At 43.4% G+C, this 21,950-nt stretch overlaps 2 protein-coding genes across 7 annotated transcripts in view; both read right to left on the bottom strand.

Annotated features, from left to right (window-relative positions):
• Positions 1–1,080: 1,080 nt before the first annotated feature.
• Positions 1,081–4,790, bottom strand: LOC139540333 (putative nuclease HARBI1). 6 transcript variants are annotated; one of them, XM_071344082.1, is made up of 11 exons: positions 4,408–4,790; positions 4,044–4,114; positions 3,780–3,956; positions 3,628–3,689; positions 3,459–3,545; positions 3,088–3,371; positions 2,973–3,008; positions 2,320–2,874; positions 2,135–2,250; positions 1,927–2,038; positions 1,081–1,832 (listed from the first exon to the last, which is right to left on the bottom strand). In XM_071344082.1, exons 8-11 carry the CDS (start codon positions 2,789–2,791, stop codon positions 1,462–1,464), a joined length of 1,071 nt encoding a protein of 356 aa, XP_071200183.1. In that variant the 5' UTR covers positions 2,792–2,874; positions 2,973–3,008; positions 3,088–3,371; positions 3,459–3,545; positions 3,628–3,689; positions 3,780–3,956; positions 4,044–4,114; positions 4,408–4,790; the 3' UTR covers positions 1,081–1,461. The 6 variants fall into 6 exon arrangements, 5 of the variants coding, with proteins under 5 accessions (XP_071200183.1, XP_071200184.1, XP_071200185.1 ...); XR_011668165.1 differs by lacking the exon at positions 2,135–2,250; XM_071344083.1 differs by having other exon boundaries at positions 3,459–3,689.
• A 6,615-nt stretch (positions 4,791–11,405) lies between these two features.
• shank2b (SH3 and multiple ankyrin repeat domains 2b) overlaps positions 11,406–21,950 on the bottom strand; it is a 167,922-nt gene continuing 157,377 nt past the window's right edge. The window contains exons 23-24 of the mRNA XM_071344081.1: positions 19,373–21,815; positions 11,406–17,621 (exon numbers count right to left, since the gene is read on the bottom strand). Coding sequence (XP_071200182.1) covers positions 17,093–17,621; positions 19,373–21,815 — 2,972 coding nt within the window. The 3' untranslated portion in view covers positions 11,406–17,092. The remainder of the gene's footprint in view (positions 17,622–19,372; positions 21,816–21,950) is intronic.

The following is a 21,950-nucleotide window of genomic DNA, read 5'->3' as shown; positions in this document are numbered from 1 at the left end:
AAATTATGAACTGCCCATCCACTGAAGCCCACAAACGTCAGTCTAACAGTATTTCATGGTCCATGGTATGGCATTGATATAACTGAACTGAAAAAATCCACTGGGGTTGTCTGGCTGCCAGCAAAAAAACACCATAAAATGCAATTACGTCTCTGGGTTGAATACTATTTTTAATCTTTCAAATACTTTTAGCATTTGCTTTAGCCTGCCAGGAATGCCAGAGTGGGAGGGGTTACACATTTTTGACTATCCAATTGGTTCTATTGTGCCAGGCATGCTCAATCAAGCACAGCTCAAGTATTTGAAATCATTTCGAATGGTATTTGAACCCTGGGGCCTGTTGCACAAAACTAGGATAAGGGATTAAGCCAGGATATCTTGGTGATCCTGGCTCAATTGATCCGTAATCCGGTTGCACTAAAGATGGATAGGGGGCAGGAGGATATGTTATGGTATAAATTACCATGGAGATTTATTCTGTGGAGCTAGCCTGCTCCAGACCAGGCTAAATTCCAGGATCTATTTAATCTCATCCCTAATGTCAGTCAGCAGTCACCACAAATGGAAACCAATAGTTATTTCACTGCTCACTATACATTGTTATCACATATAACTAGACCCACTGTTATTATTTAAACGTTTGTGATCATTAATTTCAATGATTTTGGATAAAAAATGATTTTTAGATGATGTTGCTATCATTAGATAATTTACAGTTTCCCATAGACTATAAGGCTATATATAAAATGATAGAATATTAGGGCCACAGAGGGGAAAAAAACACAAGTCATAATATTGTAACCAGTTGTTTTAAAGGAGGACAGTTGTTAAAATGACAGATGTGGGGCATTTCGTGAAATTGTACTTCAGTATGGTTTCATAAACAAAGACATGCTGATGTGCCAGAATATTAAGTATCACATTGTCATAAGTATCAAAACTGTAAAAACAATATGTAGCTTTTCTGCAGAAAGAACCAGCCTCATAAATTTATGACTTTATCCTTTTTCTTCAGTGTGGCCCTAGTACTCTGTCATATAAACAAATACACATTCCATATGAATATAAAAACACAATGTGTAACATTATGTTCCTTTATTGAATAAGGACAAAACAAAGCAGGTAAACCATCAGCTCCTTTCGAAACTGAAGTCACAGTGACTCTACAAGATGGAAAGCACAGAATCCAAGCATATTATACAAAATGATACATACACATTCAAAGGTCTGTATATAACACACCCTGCATGTCTGCACACTAAAATAAATGCAGGACAAATCCATACACATCAACTGAACAGACAAATGAATGGATGCAGTAGCCTCCCTGCAGCCTTGTATTACACACAGTATACCGCACAAACATCATAAGAGGCCAAATTCGTCAAAAAACGAACCCAAAAAAAACCAAATTCCTCTGCCACCGCAGGACATATTTAACCAAAATTGAAAGCACACATACTAACTAAAATAATTCAACACATATTGGTCCCTCAGCAGCCGACCACTGTCGTCATCAGGGAAGATTGCCGGATTGTCCCAGTCCATGGCTGGTGGCACTCTGGGGGCCCTCTCCTTCCTCAGGCAGGCCACATTGTGGAGGACAGCACAAGCCACAGTAATATCACATGCCCTAACAGGGCTGACCCTTAATTTGTGAAGGCAGTGAAAGCGTGCCTTCAGGAGGCCAAAGGTCATTTCAACTCTGGCCCTGGTCCTGGCATGGGCATGGTTGTAGGCCTGCTGTGCTTCCTGGGGGTCTGTGAAAGGTGTCAGGAGAAAAGGCTGGCAGCCATACCCCCTGTCTCCCAGCAACACACCAGAGAATTCACCTGTCAACACAAAATCTCATCATTACTACCTCATAAACACAGTGATATTCTTGACACAGCCATGATGGTTATAAATAGGGGTTGTGTGGCTTACCTTGTGATAGGCACTGATAGATTTCAGAGGCCCGAAAGATTCTGGAGTCATGGACTGAGCCAGGCCATTTTGCCACAACATTGCTGATCACACAGTCAGCATTGCAGACCATCTGAAATCATAAGATGAGGAATATTACACCAATCAATGCACATCACTGGCAATGCAGAGTGTTCGTCAATGGACAATATCAAAAAGTTATGTTCACCTGAACATTAATGCTGTGAAAGGATTTCCTATTCACAAAATCGGCCTCATGGGCACCTGAGGGGGCTTTTATCCTTATGTGTGTGCAGTCCACTGCACCAATGACATTGGGGAAACCTGTCACACAAAGTAATGAGTATCCTACTATGTGTTAACAGTTGTCCTGTAATTTGTAGATCCTCTTACCTGCAATCCTATAGAACTCCTCTTTGATGTCACAGAGTCTTCTGTGGCCAGGGAAGGAGATGAAGACATCTGCTAATGCTTTGATAGCCAGACACACACTCCTTATTGTGCGGCAAATTGTGGCCTTGTTCAGCTGTTCTGCATCCCCCACTGAGTACAGGAAGGCTCCACTAGCAAAAAAGCGCAAGGCCACACAAACCATTTGCTCCACACTCAGTGCATGGCTCCGTGCAGTGCGGTGCTTAATCCTGGGACCCAGTAGTCTGCATAGATACCTGATGCCATCTGCAGAAAATCTGTATCTTTCATATAGATGGTCATCAGGGAAGGCCAGTGGGTCCAACCGGTCCCTGAAGACCCTTTCTCGCCTGAAGGCTCTCCTCAGCACAAGTGCTTCTTCATCCACCACATCTCGCACGAATGGGCATGCCATTGTCAGAGCAGAAAGGAACACACAATTTTGGGCCTTCATATAGGCTAGTGGCCACACCTGGTGCTGGGGGGGTGGGCAAAAGAGGGCGATGCCTTATAACGATGACTTGGTTGTACTGATTGCTGGGAAAATAAAAAAAACCTTAGAAAGATGCCACCGTCCTGTGTGCTCACAATAAGAGCTCATATGTCATGCCTCACTTGACTTTACGAGAATATACCTAATTTTTATTTTGAGCTGTGTCATCTTCTTGGAGCTGGGGGAGGAAAGAAAAATAATGATTAATACATTTGTGTTACAGTTAGCATACAGTGTACATTGAAGGCATATCTCACCTCCCTCTCAAGTTTTTTTATTTCAAGGTCCAGTTTCCTAATTGTCCTCTTTTTTATTTCGGACTCCAGTGCAAGATTTTCCATCTTTTTCTTCTTGTACTGAATGTCTATGTCTGCCAGTTCTATTTGGCACCGGAGGTGGTTGCCATACAACTTTCTGATAGCTTGTGAGCTCTGTGAACACAATACAATTAGCGCAGCTGGAATTTGGCAGGATGTGGTGTCCTTTTATTAATACGCACTATGTTGCCAGGCTGGTTTTCCCACTGTATAGCATCTGGGTCCTGTAAAAGAAATTAGATTTTTTGATTTTGATGAGGACTCCTCACCATTGTAGAGTAAATAGTACTTTCACAGTCTTAACATGATACCTCATGCCTTCTGGAATCCAGAGAGATGGTCTCCTCCTCATCATCGTCTCCATCATGTGCTGTTGCTGCTGCACTGGGGCCTTCACCCTATCACATTTAATCGGATTCATATTGAAGCTAGTAGACAAGACATGCCAGGCCTACAGTATGCCTTTGATGGAGTACTCACTGGATCAGCATCGTCTGGTGCTTGTGCTGGTGGCTCTAACAGGAACACAGTGCTGCCAGACACTGCAAGGCAATAGGTAAACCAAAGTCAGACAGTCCAAATTGATTCAATATGAATGTGGTTGTATCCCATGTAGAGATGGAAGGACATACCTTGAATGAAGCGGGTGGCATCTTGGGAGGAACCTATGCTCGTCTCTTTCCCCCCAGGGATCCCCTCTAAGACGGGCCTGCCTTTATTTAGCTCCAAGGCCATGTCCTCTGCTGGGGTAAGGTCAGCCTTTGGTGACCCACCACCCGTGCCTTGTCTGTGGGTATTCTTTTTCACTGCTAAAACAGTACAGACAATGTGTGAGCAGGCACCTTCTGGGTACAATATATGCTTGTGCTTTGTTAAATATTAGTCAGGGACCATACCATTCTGCAGAATGTTCTTGTATTTGATTTTGACCTGCTGCCATGTCCGTTTTGGCCCGTTCATGTTTAATCTACACACACACACACACACACACACACACATTTAATGGAGTCACACTGCAAAAAATTACTTGGTATTTTTGTCTTGTTTTCAGTAAAAATATCAAAAAATTTATCATAGCTTTATACAGTGTGATGGAGTTACTTTACACAATTTCACTCATATCTGCAGTGCATTTCAATTAAAAATTTAACCGTTTCATAATTACAGTACAACTGCATTTTTGGAGATGTGAATTAAATATTTGAATTGTAATTGTGATGTTTCAGCGGAGCGGTGAGTGTGTAATTGTGCACTACTTACGCATTCAGGCGGTCTGCAATACTTTGCCACGCTTTTTCTCTTTGCTTTATCACTGTGGCGGTGTTGCCTTTCTTCTTAATTATATCTTTTACCTCCTCGTATGCCTCCATGAGGATTTGTGCTTCCGACGGGGAAAAGTACGCGGCTCTAGTTGCCATGGTAAATCAGTTAATCTGTGATCTGTGGCGGGGTCTATTTGAGTGAGCCGTGAGCGCGCACCTATCCAGGATTGGTTTCACCTGGCTTAATGAATCCGTGTCTGCTCATCCTGGCTTGGTCTTTGTGCAACCAATTAAGCCTGGACGCACATGTTTTGGCTTCATTGAGCTCAGCTGAGTCATTTATCCCGGATGTCTTAATTCTACTTTTGTGCAACAGGCCCCAGGTCTGCTGTGGCGATAAACAGATCGCAGAGGCCTTAGGAAAGTTAAAATAGTTCATGTTTAATGGCACACATTCTACAGCCACGAAGGTCAACTGTAAGGTCAGATATAATCAGTAAAACAACTTAGAGGTAGAATGCATTGTTTGTATGTGGTTGAGCAATGTTAACTCATACAGATTTGAGATCCGACATAATCTCCCTGTTCGGGTTCAACGTGAATCTGATCTTTTTCCACTAATTGGTCTTTTGGCCAATCAAATCCAGGCCTTGTTTCCCAGTTGCGATGTAACTGTAGCAGTAAAATGATCGTACCAGATGCATCCTTATTTACGAAGCAACTTTTTAAGAGTGTTTCCCAAACAAGCACGAGGAGAACATTCGCAAAGTGCATCATTAGACATATGTCGATACTGATAGGATCGAAAGAAAAGCAGCTTTCTCCATTCAAATCTTACAGTAACATTAAAATTATTCCAAAATGCTGACGACGGATCAGCTCCTAGAGAGATATTACCACCTATGTCTTTTGAGGTTGTTTATTATGCTTACCCAATAATAGTGCACTAAATCACAGATTGGGCACATCATTGCGCACATGTTGTCACACTTCATGAAATACATACAGGCAAAAACACTTAAGTAGCCTAGTCCCAAAATAGAACTCAACTGCCTATGTGGGCCTATATTTGATGTAATCACCTCGGTTTTCATTTGAAACATAATTCTGCCCTTCACTTGTTTGTAACAATTGCAAATACTTTGGGAACTTTGAATTTGTAGTCGACTTCGTTCTGAAGTTATCGGTAGTAACAGTCGGAGAGATAGCATAAGCAAATCTTGATTATATCTTTAGTGGATAACTTCTATGAATAAAGTGTATCGTTATTTACGAGCCAACTTGTTAAGTGTTTCCCAAACAAGCAAGTGGAGAGAACGTTCGCTAAGTGGGTCATTTGACCATGTGTCGATACTGATAGGGTTAAAATCACTTGTAGATGTGCAAAGGTTTTTTATTAAGAGCTCTGGGAAAGACCACTGCTACTAAAGATACATCGTAAGAAGGTTCTAACGATGATCTTAATGCTAGGAAGGCTCTCGGAAACGAAGGCAATAATTAGGCAAAAAAATCTGAATTGGGCTGGCAGTGTAAACAAACGCAGCCTTTGAAAGTTAGATACATGATTTATGGCTAAGACTATAGGTTTATTATAATTTGGGGCTAAGATTTTAAAACCTAATTCATAATAGATACACTGTGTTCGTGTTTAAAGAACATTTGAAATTAGACACGCTGGGACCAGCAGGCAGTCAGTTACCTGTGTGTGAAGTTATTCCCTTTAATCATAATACTCTTTCATCTTTTAGTTGAGGAACAAGAGTAGAACCACACGTGGCTATTTTCACGCAGTATACTTTGGACCGATTTTCAAAATAAAGTATACCACCTTTACCACCCAACACATTATTCTCCTTAATCTGTCCAAATAACTCCTCAATTCACCTCATAACGTTGTAATAAATATCGTTTCCTAAACCTCTATCCAGTCGGTTTATTTTCCACCAGTCTTTGCTTCACTGCCTGGAAATAGAAGCATGGGATGCTATATATAAATGACTAATATCTCTTTTTTTTCCCCTTCTTTTTTTTTAACGGATACTAAATAACATCTGTTGTCTGAACTTGTGGCGTGGGATCATGTTTACCAGTAGAGTATTTTCGGTTATCAGCTGTTTGGTTTCGAGATTAATGTGAATATGCTGACCCATATATTTCAACGTTTTTATTTTAGTTCACTGAATAAAACCAAAATCAATTTTACAGACTGAATGTTGATTGTTCCGTTGTCTCCAAGTTATATTTAAACATGTTATTGTTGGTGGTTGTGAATGTGTAAAGGGGTGTGTCAATGTGTATTGATAACTATTGTACTTTTTTGAGGGAAAATGTTCTCGCTGCGATTGTTTTCTTACCTAGCTATCTTAAGAGAACTGCACAAAGGCAGGTCGCTCTGGATAAGAGCATCTGCTAAATGACAAAAATGGAAATGTAAAAATGGGTTGGGGTGGGAGAGTTTTAAGGCTGATATGAGAAACACAGGAAGTGGAAACATTAGGGCAGGGATCATCAACAAGACTCAGCCGCAGGCCGATTTTGTTCTTGAGCTGGATCATAATTACAAATGATTTGTAGACAGCAAATTGACCGACCGAACATATATAATATTTGACGAAAGCATAATCATTTCAAACATTGCTTACATTTGTATACGACCACATACAGTATATCTCTCTATTATGTGAGGGAATACCTTGGAACCAATTTCCAAAAATGAAATCACTTAGAGCTGATTTGCTGGCATTTTTTACAGTATTTTATGTCCAACAATTGGGGAACCCTGCATTAGGATATTGCTTCAGTCACATTACTTTTACTGATGATATAAATGTTTTGACAAATGGAATTGTAAACTCCGTGTTTACAACCTACAGCCTTATAAAAACCAGCACTGCAGTGAGTGAGCTAACTCTGAGAGGCTTCTATGTTCCTGTCATTGTCCCAAAGGACTCTGAAGGAGGATGGGTTAGTGATGAAGTGAGACCTTTGAAACAGCTGGATGTGGATGTAGGAACACACAGAGTGATCTGGCAGAGTTCAGCCAGCCTCCAGAGACTGCCGGGCCAGCCTCGGGTCAAAGGTCACTGAGAATGACCAATGCTAGCGTGACTCTGCGACCACCTCCTCACGCACATCAGGGTCTTTTTCCCAAATGGCACCCTATTCACTATATAGTGCAATACTTTTGACCAGTGCTGGTCAAAAGTAGTGCACTATGTAGGGAATAGAGTGCTATTTGGGACGAAGCCCATGATAGACTACAGCTCTCTCACCAAAACAAACTGTAGGCTTTCTGCTATTTTTAAACAGTCTAGGGATCCTTAAGTAAAATACTTTTGGGGTTTCAACATACACAGTAAAAACCGGGTTAATCGAATTAAAAGGCAGTGCTTTCATTTTGTTGAGAACATTGAGACCATGAATATCCTATAGGTGAAAAACGAGATCTCTATGGTTGAGACTGGTTCATTTGAATCACAAATTAGCCCTACAGCTGTTTAATGCAGTTTCAACCGGTATTATAATTTCTACATAAATGCACACTAATTGGTTTCCCCTCCTCTTGTGTACACACATTACAGATTAGTCTTGGTAATATGTTTCCTTTCCACTCCTCTGCAGGGTGTGCGTGTGTGTGTTCATGTGTGCATGTGTGTGTGTGTGTATATGTCTGTCCGCATGTACAGTACCAGTCAAACGTTTGGACACACCTACTCATTCAAGGGTTTTTCTTTATTTTTACTATTTTCAACATTGTAGAATACTACTGAAGACATCAAAACTATGAGATAACAAATATGGAATCATGTAGTAACCAGAAAAGTGTTAAACAAATAAAATATTTTTTAGATTGTTCAAAGTAGCCACCCTTTGCCTTGATGACAGCTTTGCACACTCTTGGCATCTTTCAACCAGCTTCACCTAGAATGCCTTTCTAACAGTCCTGAAGGAGTTCCCACATATGCTGTGCACTTGTTGGCTGCTTTTCCTTCCCTTTGCGGTCCAACTCATTCCAAACCATCTCATTTGGGTTGAGGTCAGGTGATTGTGGAGGCCAGGTCATCTGATGCAGCACTCCATCACTCTCCTTCTTGGTCAAATAGCCCTTACACAGCCTGGAGGTGTGTTTGGTCATTGTCCTGTTGAAAAACAAATGATAGTCCCACTAAACGCAAATCAGATGGGATGGCGTATCGCTGCAGAATGCTGTGGTAGCCATGCTGGTTAAGTGTGCCTTGAATTCTAAATAAATCCCAGACAGTGTCACCAGCAAAGCACCCCCACACCATCACACCTCCTCCTCAATGCTTCACGGTGGGAACCACACATGCTGAGATAATCCATTCACCTACTCTGCGTCTCACTAAGACAAGGCGGTTGGACCCAAAAATCTCATATTTGGACTCATCAGACCAAAGGACAGATTTCCACCGGTCAATTGTCCATTGCTCTTATTTTTCGGTCCAAGCATGTCTCTTCTTCCTATTGGTGTCCTTTAGTAGTGGTTTCTTAGCAGCAATTCAACAATGAAGGCCTGATTCATGCAGTCTCCTCTAAACAGTTGATGTTGAGATATTTCTTGTTACTTGAACTTGGTGAAGCATTTATTTGGGCTGCAATTTCTGAAGCTGGTAACTCTAATGAACTTATCCTTTGCAGCAGAGGTAACTCTGGGTCTTCCTTTCCTGTGGCGGTCCTCATGAGAGCCAGTTTCTTCATAGTGCTTGGTGGTTTTTGCGACTGCACTTGAAGACAATTTCAAAGTTCTTCAAATGTTCCCGCATTGACTGACCTTCATGTCTCAAAGTAATGACAGACTGTCGTTTCTCTTTGCTTATTTGAGCTGTTCTTGCCATAATATGGACTTGGTCTTTTACCAAATAGGGCCATCTTCTGTATACCAACCCTACCTTGTTACAACACAACTGATTGGCTCAAACGCAATAAAAAGGAAAGAACTCCACAAATTAACTTTTAAGAAGGCACACCTGTTAATTGAAATGCATTCCAGGTGACTACCTCATGCAGCTGGTTCAGAGAATGCCAAGAGTGTGCAAAGCTGTCATCAAGGCAAAGGGTGGCTACTTTAAAGAATCTCAAATATAAAATATATTTTGATTTGTTTAACAATTTCTGGTTACTATATGATTCCATATGTGTTATTTCATAGTTTTGATGTCTTCACTACTTTTCTACAATGTAGAAAAATCCTGTAAAGAGTAGGTATGTCCAAACTTTTGACCGGTACTGTATGTGTGTGTATGCATAGTTGTGTTTGCATTTGTGCATGCATACGTGTGTGTATATGTGTACGTGTGTGTATGTACACCCATCGGGTATATAAAGGCACTTTCTCACAGTATCACAATGGGCGTCCAGTTTAATGAACCCCAGCTGGACGTACAGAAGTCCTTAGAGACCTGATGACCACTGAGGGATGACTGGCCTGCAGGGTGGGTGTGTGTTTTGTGTGTGTGTGTGTGTACCTCATGCCAGCAGAACCACTGACCAAGGACACTCAGGTCCCTGATTGGAACCATCCAGTGGCCCAAGAGGTTCACCCCAAAAAAGCTACATGCACAGGTTATTACAAGTGTAATTACAATTGAATTTGAATGTACCTTCAAAGTAAATGCCTTGTGAGGAAAAACAATCTCCCATTCTTGAGTGTAGCCTATATCATGGCGACATCTTCCGTTAGGACTGAGTTCTTCTCTCCTAATTTGTGCAAAAATGTAATGATGGATTAAAGGACATTCAGGGGCCATTTCTCAGAATCATGATAACCACTAGAGGGCAGGATTCTCCATCTATATAAAGGGCACCTAATTCTAGTAGGTGCAGTTCAGAATATAATGATTCTGTTGGCTCCAAATGGACGATTATCCAGGTGCTCACACAAGGAGTAATTATCCTTCAATTAAAATTATTATATATCAACAACTGTCACACTAAAATGTATATGTATATTACAAAATAATATTAGATCACACACACACACCTGCTGCCAAATACTAGCTCAATATTGGACAAAAGTGTAATCCTGAGATAATTTAAAAGGCATCATTGGAGAGACGCTACAATAGCAACAGCCTAGTATATGAGAAGGTATAACTTTGGCACAGGATTAGGTTGGGTGAGTGGAGCACTGTATTTCGTACCTTTGATCAAGCTGCAAGGGTAGTAGAGATGATGACGTATCTCCAAACCTCCTGTGGATTGCATCACATCCATATATCTAAATGATTGAACACTGGCCTGATCTCAGATCTGTTTCGGCTGTCTTGCCAACTCCGATAATCATTTTCAAGCCAAACATTAGCCCTGTTTATACCTGTTGCTAATATGGGTCCTTTGTCCTGATCTTGTCTACATTGTGATTGTGCCCACATTTCCAGAAATGTGTCTACACGTTGTATTAAAATGTGTCTGTTATCCGTCCACTGTGTCTGCATTGTGACCATATTTCCTGGTCCCTTCCTTTATGCAAATTATTTCACAGCTATTTCTAAAAATAATATTTATTTATTTATTGTTAGACACATATTGATGTAATCAGTTAATGGTGCCACCTGTAAGTGATTTTAGAGGGAGGAATAGTGATGATTTAAATGGTTTCTCTGTCTACACTCGTAAGATATCCAGACACAATGCGTGTCTGACTACCTCCGGAGGTGGGCAGGTTGATCCGATCACAATCAGATCACAACGTGTCTTCTGGTTGTCTACACCGGTCAAAAAATGTAGGCACAATCAGAATGTGGACAAAATCAGGACAAAGGAGACAAGTTAGAACCAGGTATAAACAGGACTATTGAGAGATACAAGCGACCACATGATTTACCATAGGCGTTGGCAAGACAGCACAAAACACATCTGGAACCAGAATAATTGAACACATCGTTAGAACTCATTGCAACAGTTGTCAGGTTTCAATCAAACATGAAGCACCATTGGATATGTGTTTTCAAGACAAAAAAAGCAATACAACATCAATGTGATCAAATATTGCGCAATATTATATTTATTAACCTCCATAAAATGTTGGTTTGTGAACTTAGGGGAAAGTGCAGTTACAAATACTTATATTCCTTTGATCTCAATAATATAAATTTTTCTCTAAAGTAAATGAATTATTTGTAGCATAAAATTACAGCAACATAGATAGCATGAAAATGACGATGACAAAAAGCAGAGTGATTCTGTATCTATGAAGAATAAAACAAGAGGACATCAAGTTTGGAGCTGATACCTGTCAGTTTACGGCATCTTAACATGTCCAATGTAGCCAGACTGCATCGTACTCCATTTCACTATTGTTTCCCAGTGGAGTGAAATAAACCTAGAAATAGAGCAGAATTCAGTCTGGATTTCTATGCTACGTTCCATTGGCAGCATACTACGGTGGCCCTACGGGGCAAAGTAACAAGGAAAAGTAGCTTTTAAAATGTTTGCCAAGGTACAGAAGCATAGCCCCATCTCCTGATGAATTGTATTTCCTTGACCCTCTGAGCTTCAGATGCCTTAGTAAGTATATAGGTCTAGTCAGCTTCACCACTAAGCCTTTAGGCCTGTACATGACCTCAGTGCAACGTGCAGCCATCAACTCTACTGTACATCAACAGTCACATTCAGTGGTGTGTTTTTCTCTTGGTCATATAGTGGTCATATAACACTTTCTATAGCAAATGGTGTAGAAATGCACAGCCTGAGAATCTTCATTTATACACACATGATGCAAAAACTATGCAAATCAGTTGATATCAGCTTTTAATAATTACAGAGGCTTTGTAAATACATGACTATCAATTGCTAAACGTTTCAAATATGCTCTATAGGAATATGGATTGTAACACAATTATTTATGTCAATTTTAAAAAATAGAGAGACTTGAAATCCTGTTACATGTATAATTATTCCCCTGGAAAAGAATAAGAAAAATGACAACTTGAAACAGATTTGATATTATATTGCTTCTTAACCATATTTCTCTTCTTTTTGGAAAACCTAACCACAGCTCAGGGTTGATATGGCGAACAACACGGACAGGAATATATCCTAATATTAAATATCTCTACGTAATCCAAAAATACTGTGCTCTTTTCTTGTTCCTGTGGTTCTTAACATAAGATCTCATCTCAAAGTGTGCCCGCGTGTCAACGGTGACAACTGACAGGTGACAAAGCACTACTCTGCAGTCTGTCACACTAGAACTGTTCTGTTATGAGGTCATACTACAGTCATCAGACGGTCGTAGATAAATACAAATGAAGTATGCTTTAGGCAACATCCTGTTGATTGCGGACCATCACACCTTTTCTTTTTTACAAAGTCATCAGACAGTCATTAGTCATATCAAGGTATGTTGTCCCCCCCTGTCACACCATAAGATCACACACACATCCCACCCATACACTGAATTTGTTGTGCTCTGATGATGTCAATCCAAAAGAATGTTTCATGAAATACTGATGGTATTTTAGCTAGCGCCCTCATTTTGTTTTTGGGGGGAATTTCAAATATCAAGAAGTTTACACTGTTAAGGTCAGGGATATAAACCCAAAGCAAATTGAGTGGAAAATACCACTTCAGACCGTTTCAGAGAAAAAAAACACAGTGGAGAAAGTAAACCACATTTCAACTCATCGACATTACGATGAGTGAATCCCTGCCTTTTTTTGGACTGGTGATGGTAGGAGGACTACTTCGCCTTGAGGACATGGAGGGAAATGAGGCTGCACTTCAGGACATTCGTATTCTGGTGATACCGTTTTTGGATTTGGCCCGGTTTCAGACGTGTCGTATAAAAGAGACCTGTCAAAGAAGTCCAATGGCACATGGTTTAGCAAATGTCCTGCAGCTCCATGTGTTCCGGAACAGCAGTCGCTGGGAGTAAAAAATCCCCTAAAAGCATTACCTAATTCTATAAAAGAAGCTATCATCATGTTGAGCTCTGTTGATATCTACAACTTTCTTCCTCGTCAACAAAACACACCAAAAACACCATCGTAGAATAAATACATATCTAATACTTCAATAATCGTACAACATTTCTAGCAACTTGATTCTTCGAGGTATCTGCCTCTCTTCGATTGCCAAACAAGTTGAACTGTTCCTGTTCTAGGGGAAGGGGAAAAGGAAATTCCAGCTTTAGTGTTTGTTCGCCTACTTTTTCTCGTCGTTGCATAAACTTGACTGATATTCGTCTTCAGAAACATGCCTATTCTGCAGTGTTGGGGTAAATTCCTTTTAAATTCAGGAAGTAAACGGACATTTCATTCAATGCTTCTCTATGAGAAAAATGTAGAATTGGAATTTCAGTTTACTTCCTGAATTGAAATGAAATTGACCCCATCCCCATTCCTGAGTCTTCAATCCCAAAGCCCTAAACATCAGTTCAGGGTATAGTAATAACCTAATGTGATAGTGTGTGTATTATTCCTCTCAGAGGACATAGAAGACTGCGAAAGAAAGGATGGATGGTTGGTGATAACGATTGGAAAGCCCTGACTGCCAAGCTCTGCTCTCTCTGCCATGTCATGTTCAGAAGACAACAGTAGGGAGAGCTGTTGGCACACATTTCAGCTTCCTGTGGAAGACAGTATAATGATTTATAAACTGAATTTACATTTTCAATATGTATTGTGTTCCACTTTCCATCCTCAAGTAAACATAACTACAAACAAATATTAAAACTTGAAAGTATGTTGAAAACATGGCAAGTGAAATCTAAGGGCAACAACTTGCTACTGTACCTATTTTGAAATCCATCTGATGTGATCTCCCTTTCAGGGTAGAAATGTGCAATACCTTCGTCTGAGAAAACACTGTACTGTCCCTCAAATCAAACTACATCCCGGTAAAAAGGGAGAGAAAGAAAAATGAATTCCACACACTGCAGGGCCATGGCCGGCGTTATGGGCAATTGCCCTATTGAGTAACACAGTACGAGTCATAAAACCAGGAAATGGTTGAAATACATTTTTTTCACCATTCATTTTTGTGTCTGTGATGTCAGAACTACTTCGTATAAGGTCTGTGTTTTGTGTTGGCTTACCTTGGAGTGACGTTTTGATAGCCGCGCAAATCTCTCCGGACAAGTAAATGTTTATCAATAACTAGCTTTGCACATTGATTATATTAAATCGAGGTGAATATATTGATAAAACTCACCTTGTCCGTGAGAGAATTACACAGCTATCAAAACGTCACGACAAAGTAAGCCTACACCAAACACAATGAATTCGTGTCTTCTGTCAAATTCACGACGCGAAAAATTAAAGTCGTAAAAACCATTGGAAGCATTTCCGTGTTTTTATGGGTATTATAACGCGTCCACTGTGGCGTATCATTTATTTGACCGAGACGCGCGCCGACATAAAGACGGCATCAATCTCAGATAAAGCATCCGAGCGAGCGAAACAGCGCCCCTCTGTCTCAGTATGTGCAGCCCATGTATGTGACGGTGTCCGGAATTAAAGAGCATGGCATGTCATACTCTTTTTGGCCAGACAGCATCAGATACATGGGCTACATATAGTAAGACAGAGGGGCGCTGTTTCGCTCGCTCGGATGCTATTTTGGACGAATGCACGAAGGTAACCTATTTCTTGAAGTGATTTGCTGGACAATCAGATGAAAACATCATGACTGGTTGTGTTCATGCCACATTAAAAGGTAATACATTTTTACAGCTAAATGTCTTTACTATAAAACACACACTAGAACCGCTAAAGCAGTCATCTGGACTGCTCATTCATTTAAAACATGCACTACTCTGCCATTTATAAAGTTATGCCCCCTTTCGTCCTTGACCTTGCCTAAATAAGTCTATAAAACACACTGTTGTTGTTGTTAGAATCAAACAGAACCAGTTTTATAATGGTTTTCCCCAATTGCCTACTGTCCTGCCGACAGTAGGGCCTGCTCCCCTTCTTCTCCTGATAGTGCCATGCCCAGTTGATAACCAACCCGATAACTGTCTCGAATCTGAACCTAAACTATACTGAAACTAATTTCACACTTACAACAACAGATTAAATAAATGAAGTAAAGTATGATGTGGGGAATGGGTGAGTTGATAAGCAAGGGGCAGCGAACAATACATCATTATATAATCACCAATTGCGAATGAAGAACAGTGCGGACATTCTATTGTATTGATCTATTCTATTTATAACTTCAAAATAGTATGTACCCTATATCAGTTCCCCGAAACCAAGCAGTCTTTTCCGTCTATTCTGGCCTACTTGGAGTAGACAGTGAGAGCGTGCGTAATTTAAAATGGCAAGCGTTGCTACAAAATCTGAATGAAAAATGATTCAGATGGTGGGGAAGAAATGAATCGTGATGAAATCTCTGATGATTATTGTTCTGGTTCTGAGCCTCGAGTTGAATCTACACCTCCAAGGCGTAAAGGCAGAACAAGACAGAATGGACCGACAAATGAAACGGTGAGACAGGAGAGAGGAAGGGATGGCACCGCTAGGAAAAGAACAAGCCGGTGTCAATGCTACAGGCCAAATATCAGCACAAAATGTCACCACTGAAAGAGCAGGCCTCGAGCGCTTTCGTTTTTTATATGAGATGGACATTCTCCAACTGATAATTGACAATTTCTTACGGCTGTCATCGACACTTACTGTATGTTCATTATAACGCCATTATTGCTTGGTGATGATCTTCACTATTTTATCAAGCACACTCGGCGCTTATATGTTTAGGCTACTGATGTTTTCATCGTCTTGGTGGTTGGGGTATTTTTATTTTGTTGCTATAAAAAGAAGCTGTTACCGAGTTCCCACACCTATGCTTTCTGTTTCATAGTTGTAACAAAGGCACTCCACGAATACAATTTATTGAACACTTGAATTTGGGTGTTTTTTTGTTGTGTTTTTCAGCTTTTACATACCGCATCCTACCGTAACATAAACTAAAGAAAATGCTCTTGTGTTTTTTGAAATATATTTGTTGTAATCTAATGTTACGTAAGACCTTCATAGACACAACCAAATGATTATTTTGGCGATAGCGTATATTAAATGTATTAATTACACTGTTAGAACGTTGCAGTCAGATTGGCTGCTCAATTAGCTTGAAGGGGGGGGTACCTTGAGGCCAAGCACGTACACACATAGGAGGTCCCGTAAAAAAAAAAGTGCCCGTCCAACTGATTTGTTCTAGCGCCGGCCCTGTGCAGTGCAGATTCCCACCCTTTTTTCCTGAAGAGATCAGTAGTCACATACTTTCTAACAGAGATACAATAGAAAATGAAACCCCTGCAAAGCTGGTTCTGGTTTTGCATTCAAATGAGGTTGACTCCAAAAGTCCTTAAGTCCCGTAGTGATTAGGCTGCTGTTCTGTTTGACAGTGTAGTGTATTCCACATCGCAGCCAGGTCCCTGTGTGTCTGCTTCCTTACTTTCTACTGACAGCGCGGCTCTGTCTCACCTGGGACCGCTCTATCCCACTCTGGGGGGGGGGGCTCTTGTGCTTATTCAGGAAACTGCAGTGCTGTTTCAAGTTGCACTTTCTTCAGGATACATGAGGATATTTCTAAGTTTCAACAAAACAAGCATCATCATAAGAATTATACAGTAGGTATAGTTTAAATAAGTCAACGTAAAATAAAACGGTGATGTGAAGTTGTTGTGTTGGAGACTGAGAGACCTCGATCCTCTCTTCTCATCTGTCCATCAGCAGTTTCAAAGCTCTCTCTATGTTCATCCGATGTCCGACTCTGGTCACCCCGAGATCTATGAGGTCGTCCTTCTGCAGGCTGGGCAGATGGGAGCCCTCGATGTCGTTGTCCATGAAGGTCTCTCTGTGCTCTGCCAGGTTTAGGCTCTCCAACCAGTCGGCCACATCGTGCTTGCTCCACATCAGAACCGGCTTGGTGGCAAAAGGCTTGTTGGAGGCGGCCTGCATGAGGGTGAGAGGGGACGGTGAGCGGCTGCTCCCCGTGCCCAGGCTGAGAGGGGGGGTGGGCAGGCCGAACACATCCGAGAGGGTGGGGGAGGTTGCGGGGAGGGAGGAGGCACAGCCGAGGCCTGAGTCTGGAGGAGAGAGGATGGGGCTGGGGGCTCGGTGGTGGGGGAGACTCTCTGTCTCTCGTTTTGGAGATGGGGCCGGCACACTCGGGCCGAGCTGGGCAGCAAAAGTGACTGTGGTATTCCGCTGTGTACCTGAGGCAAGGGACCCACAGTCTGGAGCCCTACAGAAAGTACAGAACGCACCAGATTAGAGGACGAGAGAGAGGGGTGTTGTTTATCAGAAAATATTGAACTTAAACATTAGTCAGAGACGCAAAGTCAGCCTGACAAACAAACTGAAATATTCCACAACTACACCTGGATGCCAACAAACGCAGTACATAACCCCTGCAGTATATACATTCATCCCCTAATCCTGCCCCCTCCCTCCCTGACTGCTCTGACGGGGCCAGTAAGAGACGGAAACTTTGATGTCTCTCCTCCTGCGAGGGGAAGGGAAGAAGTAGTCTACTTGACCTAACAGACCTACTGGAGAATAAAACAGTCTTTCCCTATACTACACCAACTCCTGCAAAACTGCAGACTGGGAGTAGGCTACAGTGTGTGTTTGTGTGTGTGTGTGTGTGTGTGTGTGTGTGTGTGTGTATGTGTGTGTGTGTATGTGTGTGTGTGTGTGTGTGTGTGTGTGTGTGTCAGAGGAGAGGGAAGTAAAAGAAGTTAAGAATAAAAACAAAAGAGATATTCACTCCTTTGTAAGTAGGAAAGTGGGGAATTTATTCTAAATACAAAATGAACGAACTGTGTTTTTCTTCCCAGATAAAGTGACAGCCATTATTTTGAAAGGGTCAGGAGACCTCAACGCTATTCATCTATTCACACTATGAATCAGGTCGAATCAGGTTAACCTATTGTCTCATTCAGATCACACGACAGGGATGTGCTCTGCAGCATATTCAGCTTGTAGCCACCACCAGCAGAACCTTGCTGGTATAGCCATGCATTTTAGGGTTAGCTTCTCCTGGTTTCCTCTGTAAATAACGACAGCTTTCCATAATAAGTGCTGCTATCACAGGGGACTGCTGTGTTGAGGAACGCGCCGTGTCTTTAAGAAATGCCACGCAGGCTTAGGTAGCCTACTGTGCAAAACAGACATATGCAATTTACACAAATGGACAAACAGCAACTATTCACACACCAAATAAACAAAACGTACAAAGAGAAACCTGCATAGCCTACACAAAGCGGGTGACACAAATACACACACAGAAATATGTTTCCATACTGGCAAAAACCGACCACACAATTACAGGCTACAATCATACATCCCACACATACAACACTGCATAGCCTACATCTGTTGGAGCCTCAATGTATACACACTTCTAGTCTACAATGCCTACTTTAGTAATCTGACGTGACTGGTAGAGGAATGAAGAGGAGGGTTAACTGACGAGAGAGCCCCGGCTGCTCATATTTCACATACTCTGGGTTTGTTGAAATGATAGATGATAAAGAGACAGGTTACACACACCATCCACCCCGGTTTAAAGAGACTCTGGGTGAGTCTCAAATTGAACACTATTCCCTATTCCCCCTACAGGCCCTGATCAAAAGTAGCGCACTAAATAGGGAATATGGTGCCATTTGGGACGTAGCCTCTGTGCTATTTTGAACCGTGCTGCTTGTGACACACACAGTGACACATGGCTCACCCCTTCCTTCCGAGGAGAGCGCTGTGGCGGTTTAGTCTCTATGATAATCAGACTGACATGACGTTGTTGCTCATCTACTCCTCAAGGCTGCTGCTCTCATTATTAGGTTGCTAGGCAACTCTTTCTGCTCTCCGGTAGAACACACACACACACACACACATGCACGCACAAAAACGCGGACGCACACACAAGCATGCTTTGACACACACACGTGCACGGCATGCACACACACACACACACACAGCAAAAACAAAGATTACCTTGATCCAAAAACGGTCCTACATCCTGAGGAAGAAGAGTCTATCCCGTCCCCTGGCTTTGGTGTCTTGTCCTTGTTCTGCATGTCATAGGGGTTAGAGCCTGGCGGGTCTCCCCACAGCTTTGAGGTCCTTTGCGTTGGTGTTCTGGGGGGCTCTGAGTGGACGCTGGCCCCGGGGGGAGGTGGCGGGACAGAGGAGGGCGTCCCGAAAGTTCTTAGGTTCTCTTCTCTATCCATCAAGGCGGTGTCCTTGTAAAGTGCATTACTCTTGTTGGCGGCAGGTTGCCTGTTTTTTGGCTTTGAGGTCCGGTCCACCAGAAAGGCCTGTCCGTCTGCATAGACTGTGCATGTGTTGTCCAGCGCCTCGCCACCGTCTGACGACAGCGTAGAGATACTGGACACAGTGGATACAGTGCTCGTAGTCTCCATCTGAGGGTCTCCACTACTGCGGCTGTCTGGCTCCACATCGATCCCAGAGTCACTGATAGGCTCGTAGCTCTCCAGGGCGTTGGGGGGGAAGCTGGGGGGCATACAGTTAGTGAGCACTGCAGGCCGTTTGATCATCGTCTGGTCAGGGTGGCTTGGGGTGTTACCATGATGGGGGTAGAAGGGAGCTAGAGACGATGGGGCTCTGCCAGCGTTCCGATGCTGTTTGAGCAGTTCAGCGATCGCCCCCTTCTGGTCCTCTGGGATGTCGAAGCTGTTGGCGAACTCCAGCGGCGGCGGCAGTGGGTCAGCGAAGAAGTCATCGTCGATGTCAACAGAGGGAACGCAGGGCGGAGGGGGGATGCCGAAGGGGAGTTTGACCGGCTCATCTACTGAGGTGACGGTGATCATGGTCTTACTACCTCTGGGTCCAGGGCCCATAGAGTGGGAGTTATGGGGGTTAGGGGAGGACATTTTGGAGGTGTTAGGTTGGTTGGGATCCCGGAGCTCGCTGGGGGTGCTGTCTGAACTCACTGCCCCGTCCCTGTCCCCCTCAGACAGACTGTTCTCCTCAGACCGGGCTCCGTCATTGGTGTGAACCATCAGCAGACCAGCAGACTTCTGCTGAGACGTGTCCACGATGTCTATCAACATGTTCTTCTTCTCCTCTTCTCTCTCAGGCCGGGATAGACTCTTGTCCTGGTCCTTAGCCAGCGGGTGGTCGTATTTGGACTCTGTCTCGTACTTGGCCTCGGTCATCTGCCTGCGAAGCCCTGCTCTGCCTGGTCGGCCCATGGTGGCCGTCGCGGAGAAACTCGCATCCATGCCAGTCCTTAGCTTAGTGTCGATGAACAGAGGCTTGTTCAGGTCAGGTTTGGGTAGCTCAGTCTTCAGTGGGAGAGGCTGGGACTGCTCTCTCATGGCCCGGTCCCGTGCAGCTAGAGCCAGTGCAAGAGGGGAGTTAGGGTCCAGAGGCTTCCCAGTTACTGGGTGGACGTAGTGTCCGCTGCTGGAGGTGTAGGTCTTGTTTGGCAGACTGACCGGGCTGTGGTGACCTGTTCGGGTGTGGAGTGGCTCCCTCACCATGTTGGGCTCTGAGGTATTGAAGTTCGTCACATTGCCTCCTCCTCTGTGGATGTTGAGGAGAGAGGCAGGCGGGGCCATGATGCGGCGCAGGCGTTCATCACTACTGAACATCCCCTCGTCGATGGACTTGGAGTGGCGGAGGCGAGGGGTTGGGGCGGGAGGCGAGTCTTCGTCACCCTGGTCGGTGAACCTGTAGGATGGGGAGTTCTGGTGAGACTCCACCATCCTCCTCTCGCGCTCTCGCACGGCGCCCGCCATGGCCGTGGCAAAGGGGCTGCTGGGGTTGTGTCCGTCGTCGGGCCGGAGCTGTCCCGGGTGGTCGTGGGCGCCAGTTTCTATCTCCATGCTGCTGCCCTGGCTGCTCTTACCACTGCTGGATGTAGACGGCTCCTTGATGATGATGGTTGGGATTTTGATGGTGCAGATCTTCTCAGGGCTGTCCTCGATCTTGTCCTGCTTCACCAGCATGCCCTTCCTCCTCTGGGGCTTGTTGGGGGCAAACAACCCCAGGTTGCCCATCTTCCCCAGGTCTGAGTAGGGGTTCTCAGGGATCTGGGCCCTGCGGTTCAGGAAGCTCTGCTGGGCTGTGAGGCCTTGGCCTGGGCTGTGGCTTACCTGTTGGTGGTGGTGGTCCTCAGACTGGTACTGTTCCGACTGGGGCTCTCTGTAGTACATATCCCCCTGCTCCCTCCACCCATCGCTGCCGCCCGCGGTGAGGTCCCCTCGCTCTGGGGCGGTGCCTTTAGGAGCAGAGTGTCTGATGGTGCCGTAGCCTCTGCCCTGGGAGTTGGGGACATGGTTGTAAGGGGGAGATGGAGGGGAGATGGCGGGCGGGGGTGGGATGTCCTCTGATGTGTCCGGCATGGAGAGGCTCCTGGTGAATTTCAACATAGGAGGGGTCAGAAACTGAGGGGTCTCCTCTTCTGTTATTCCTGAAAAAGAAAAATACATGATGAGTTACAATATATCGATGGCAATTATACAATTGAAACCTTCAAGGGTGTGTGTGCAAAAAGGTCATTTCCGGAAAAAAAATTCTCTGTCAATTGCAGGGATTTACCCACAGA

The sequence above is a fragment of the Salvelinus alpinus genome, chromosome 15 (genome assembly GCF_045679555.1).
Source record: "Salvelinus alpinus chromosome 15, SLU_Salpinus.1, whole genome shotgun sequence".
Lineage (NCBI taxonomy): Eukaryota > Metazoa > Chordata > Actinopteri > Salmoniformes > Salmonidae > Salvelinus > Salvelinus alpinus.
This window is presented reverse-complemented; position numbering and strand designations above follow the sequence as displayed.

Bases quoted from the DNA above. Each gene is read 5' to 3' on its own strand.
- LOC139540333 (XM_071344083.1), bottom strand. From the start codon at position 2,791: ATGAAGGCCCAAAATTGTGTGTTCCTTTCTGCTCTGACAATGGCATGC. The intron at 2,039-2,134 runs GTGAACATAACT...TTATGATTTCAG, and splicing joins TTCACAGCATTAATGTTCAG to ATGGTCTGCAATGCTGACTG. The intron at 1,833-1,926 runs GTAAGCCACACA...TTGTGTTGACAG, and splicing joins CTATCAGTGCCTATCACAAG to GTGAATTCTCTGGTGTGTTG.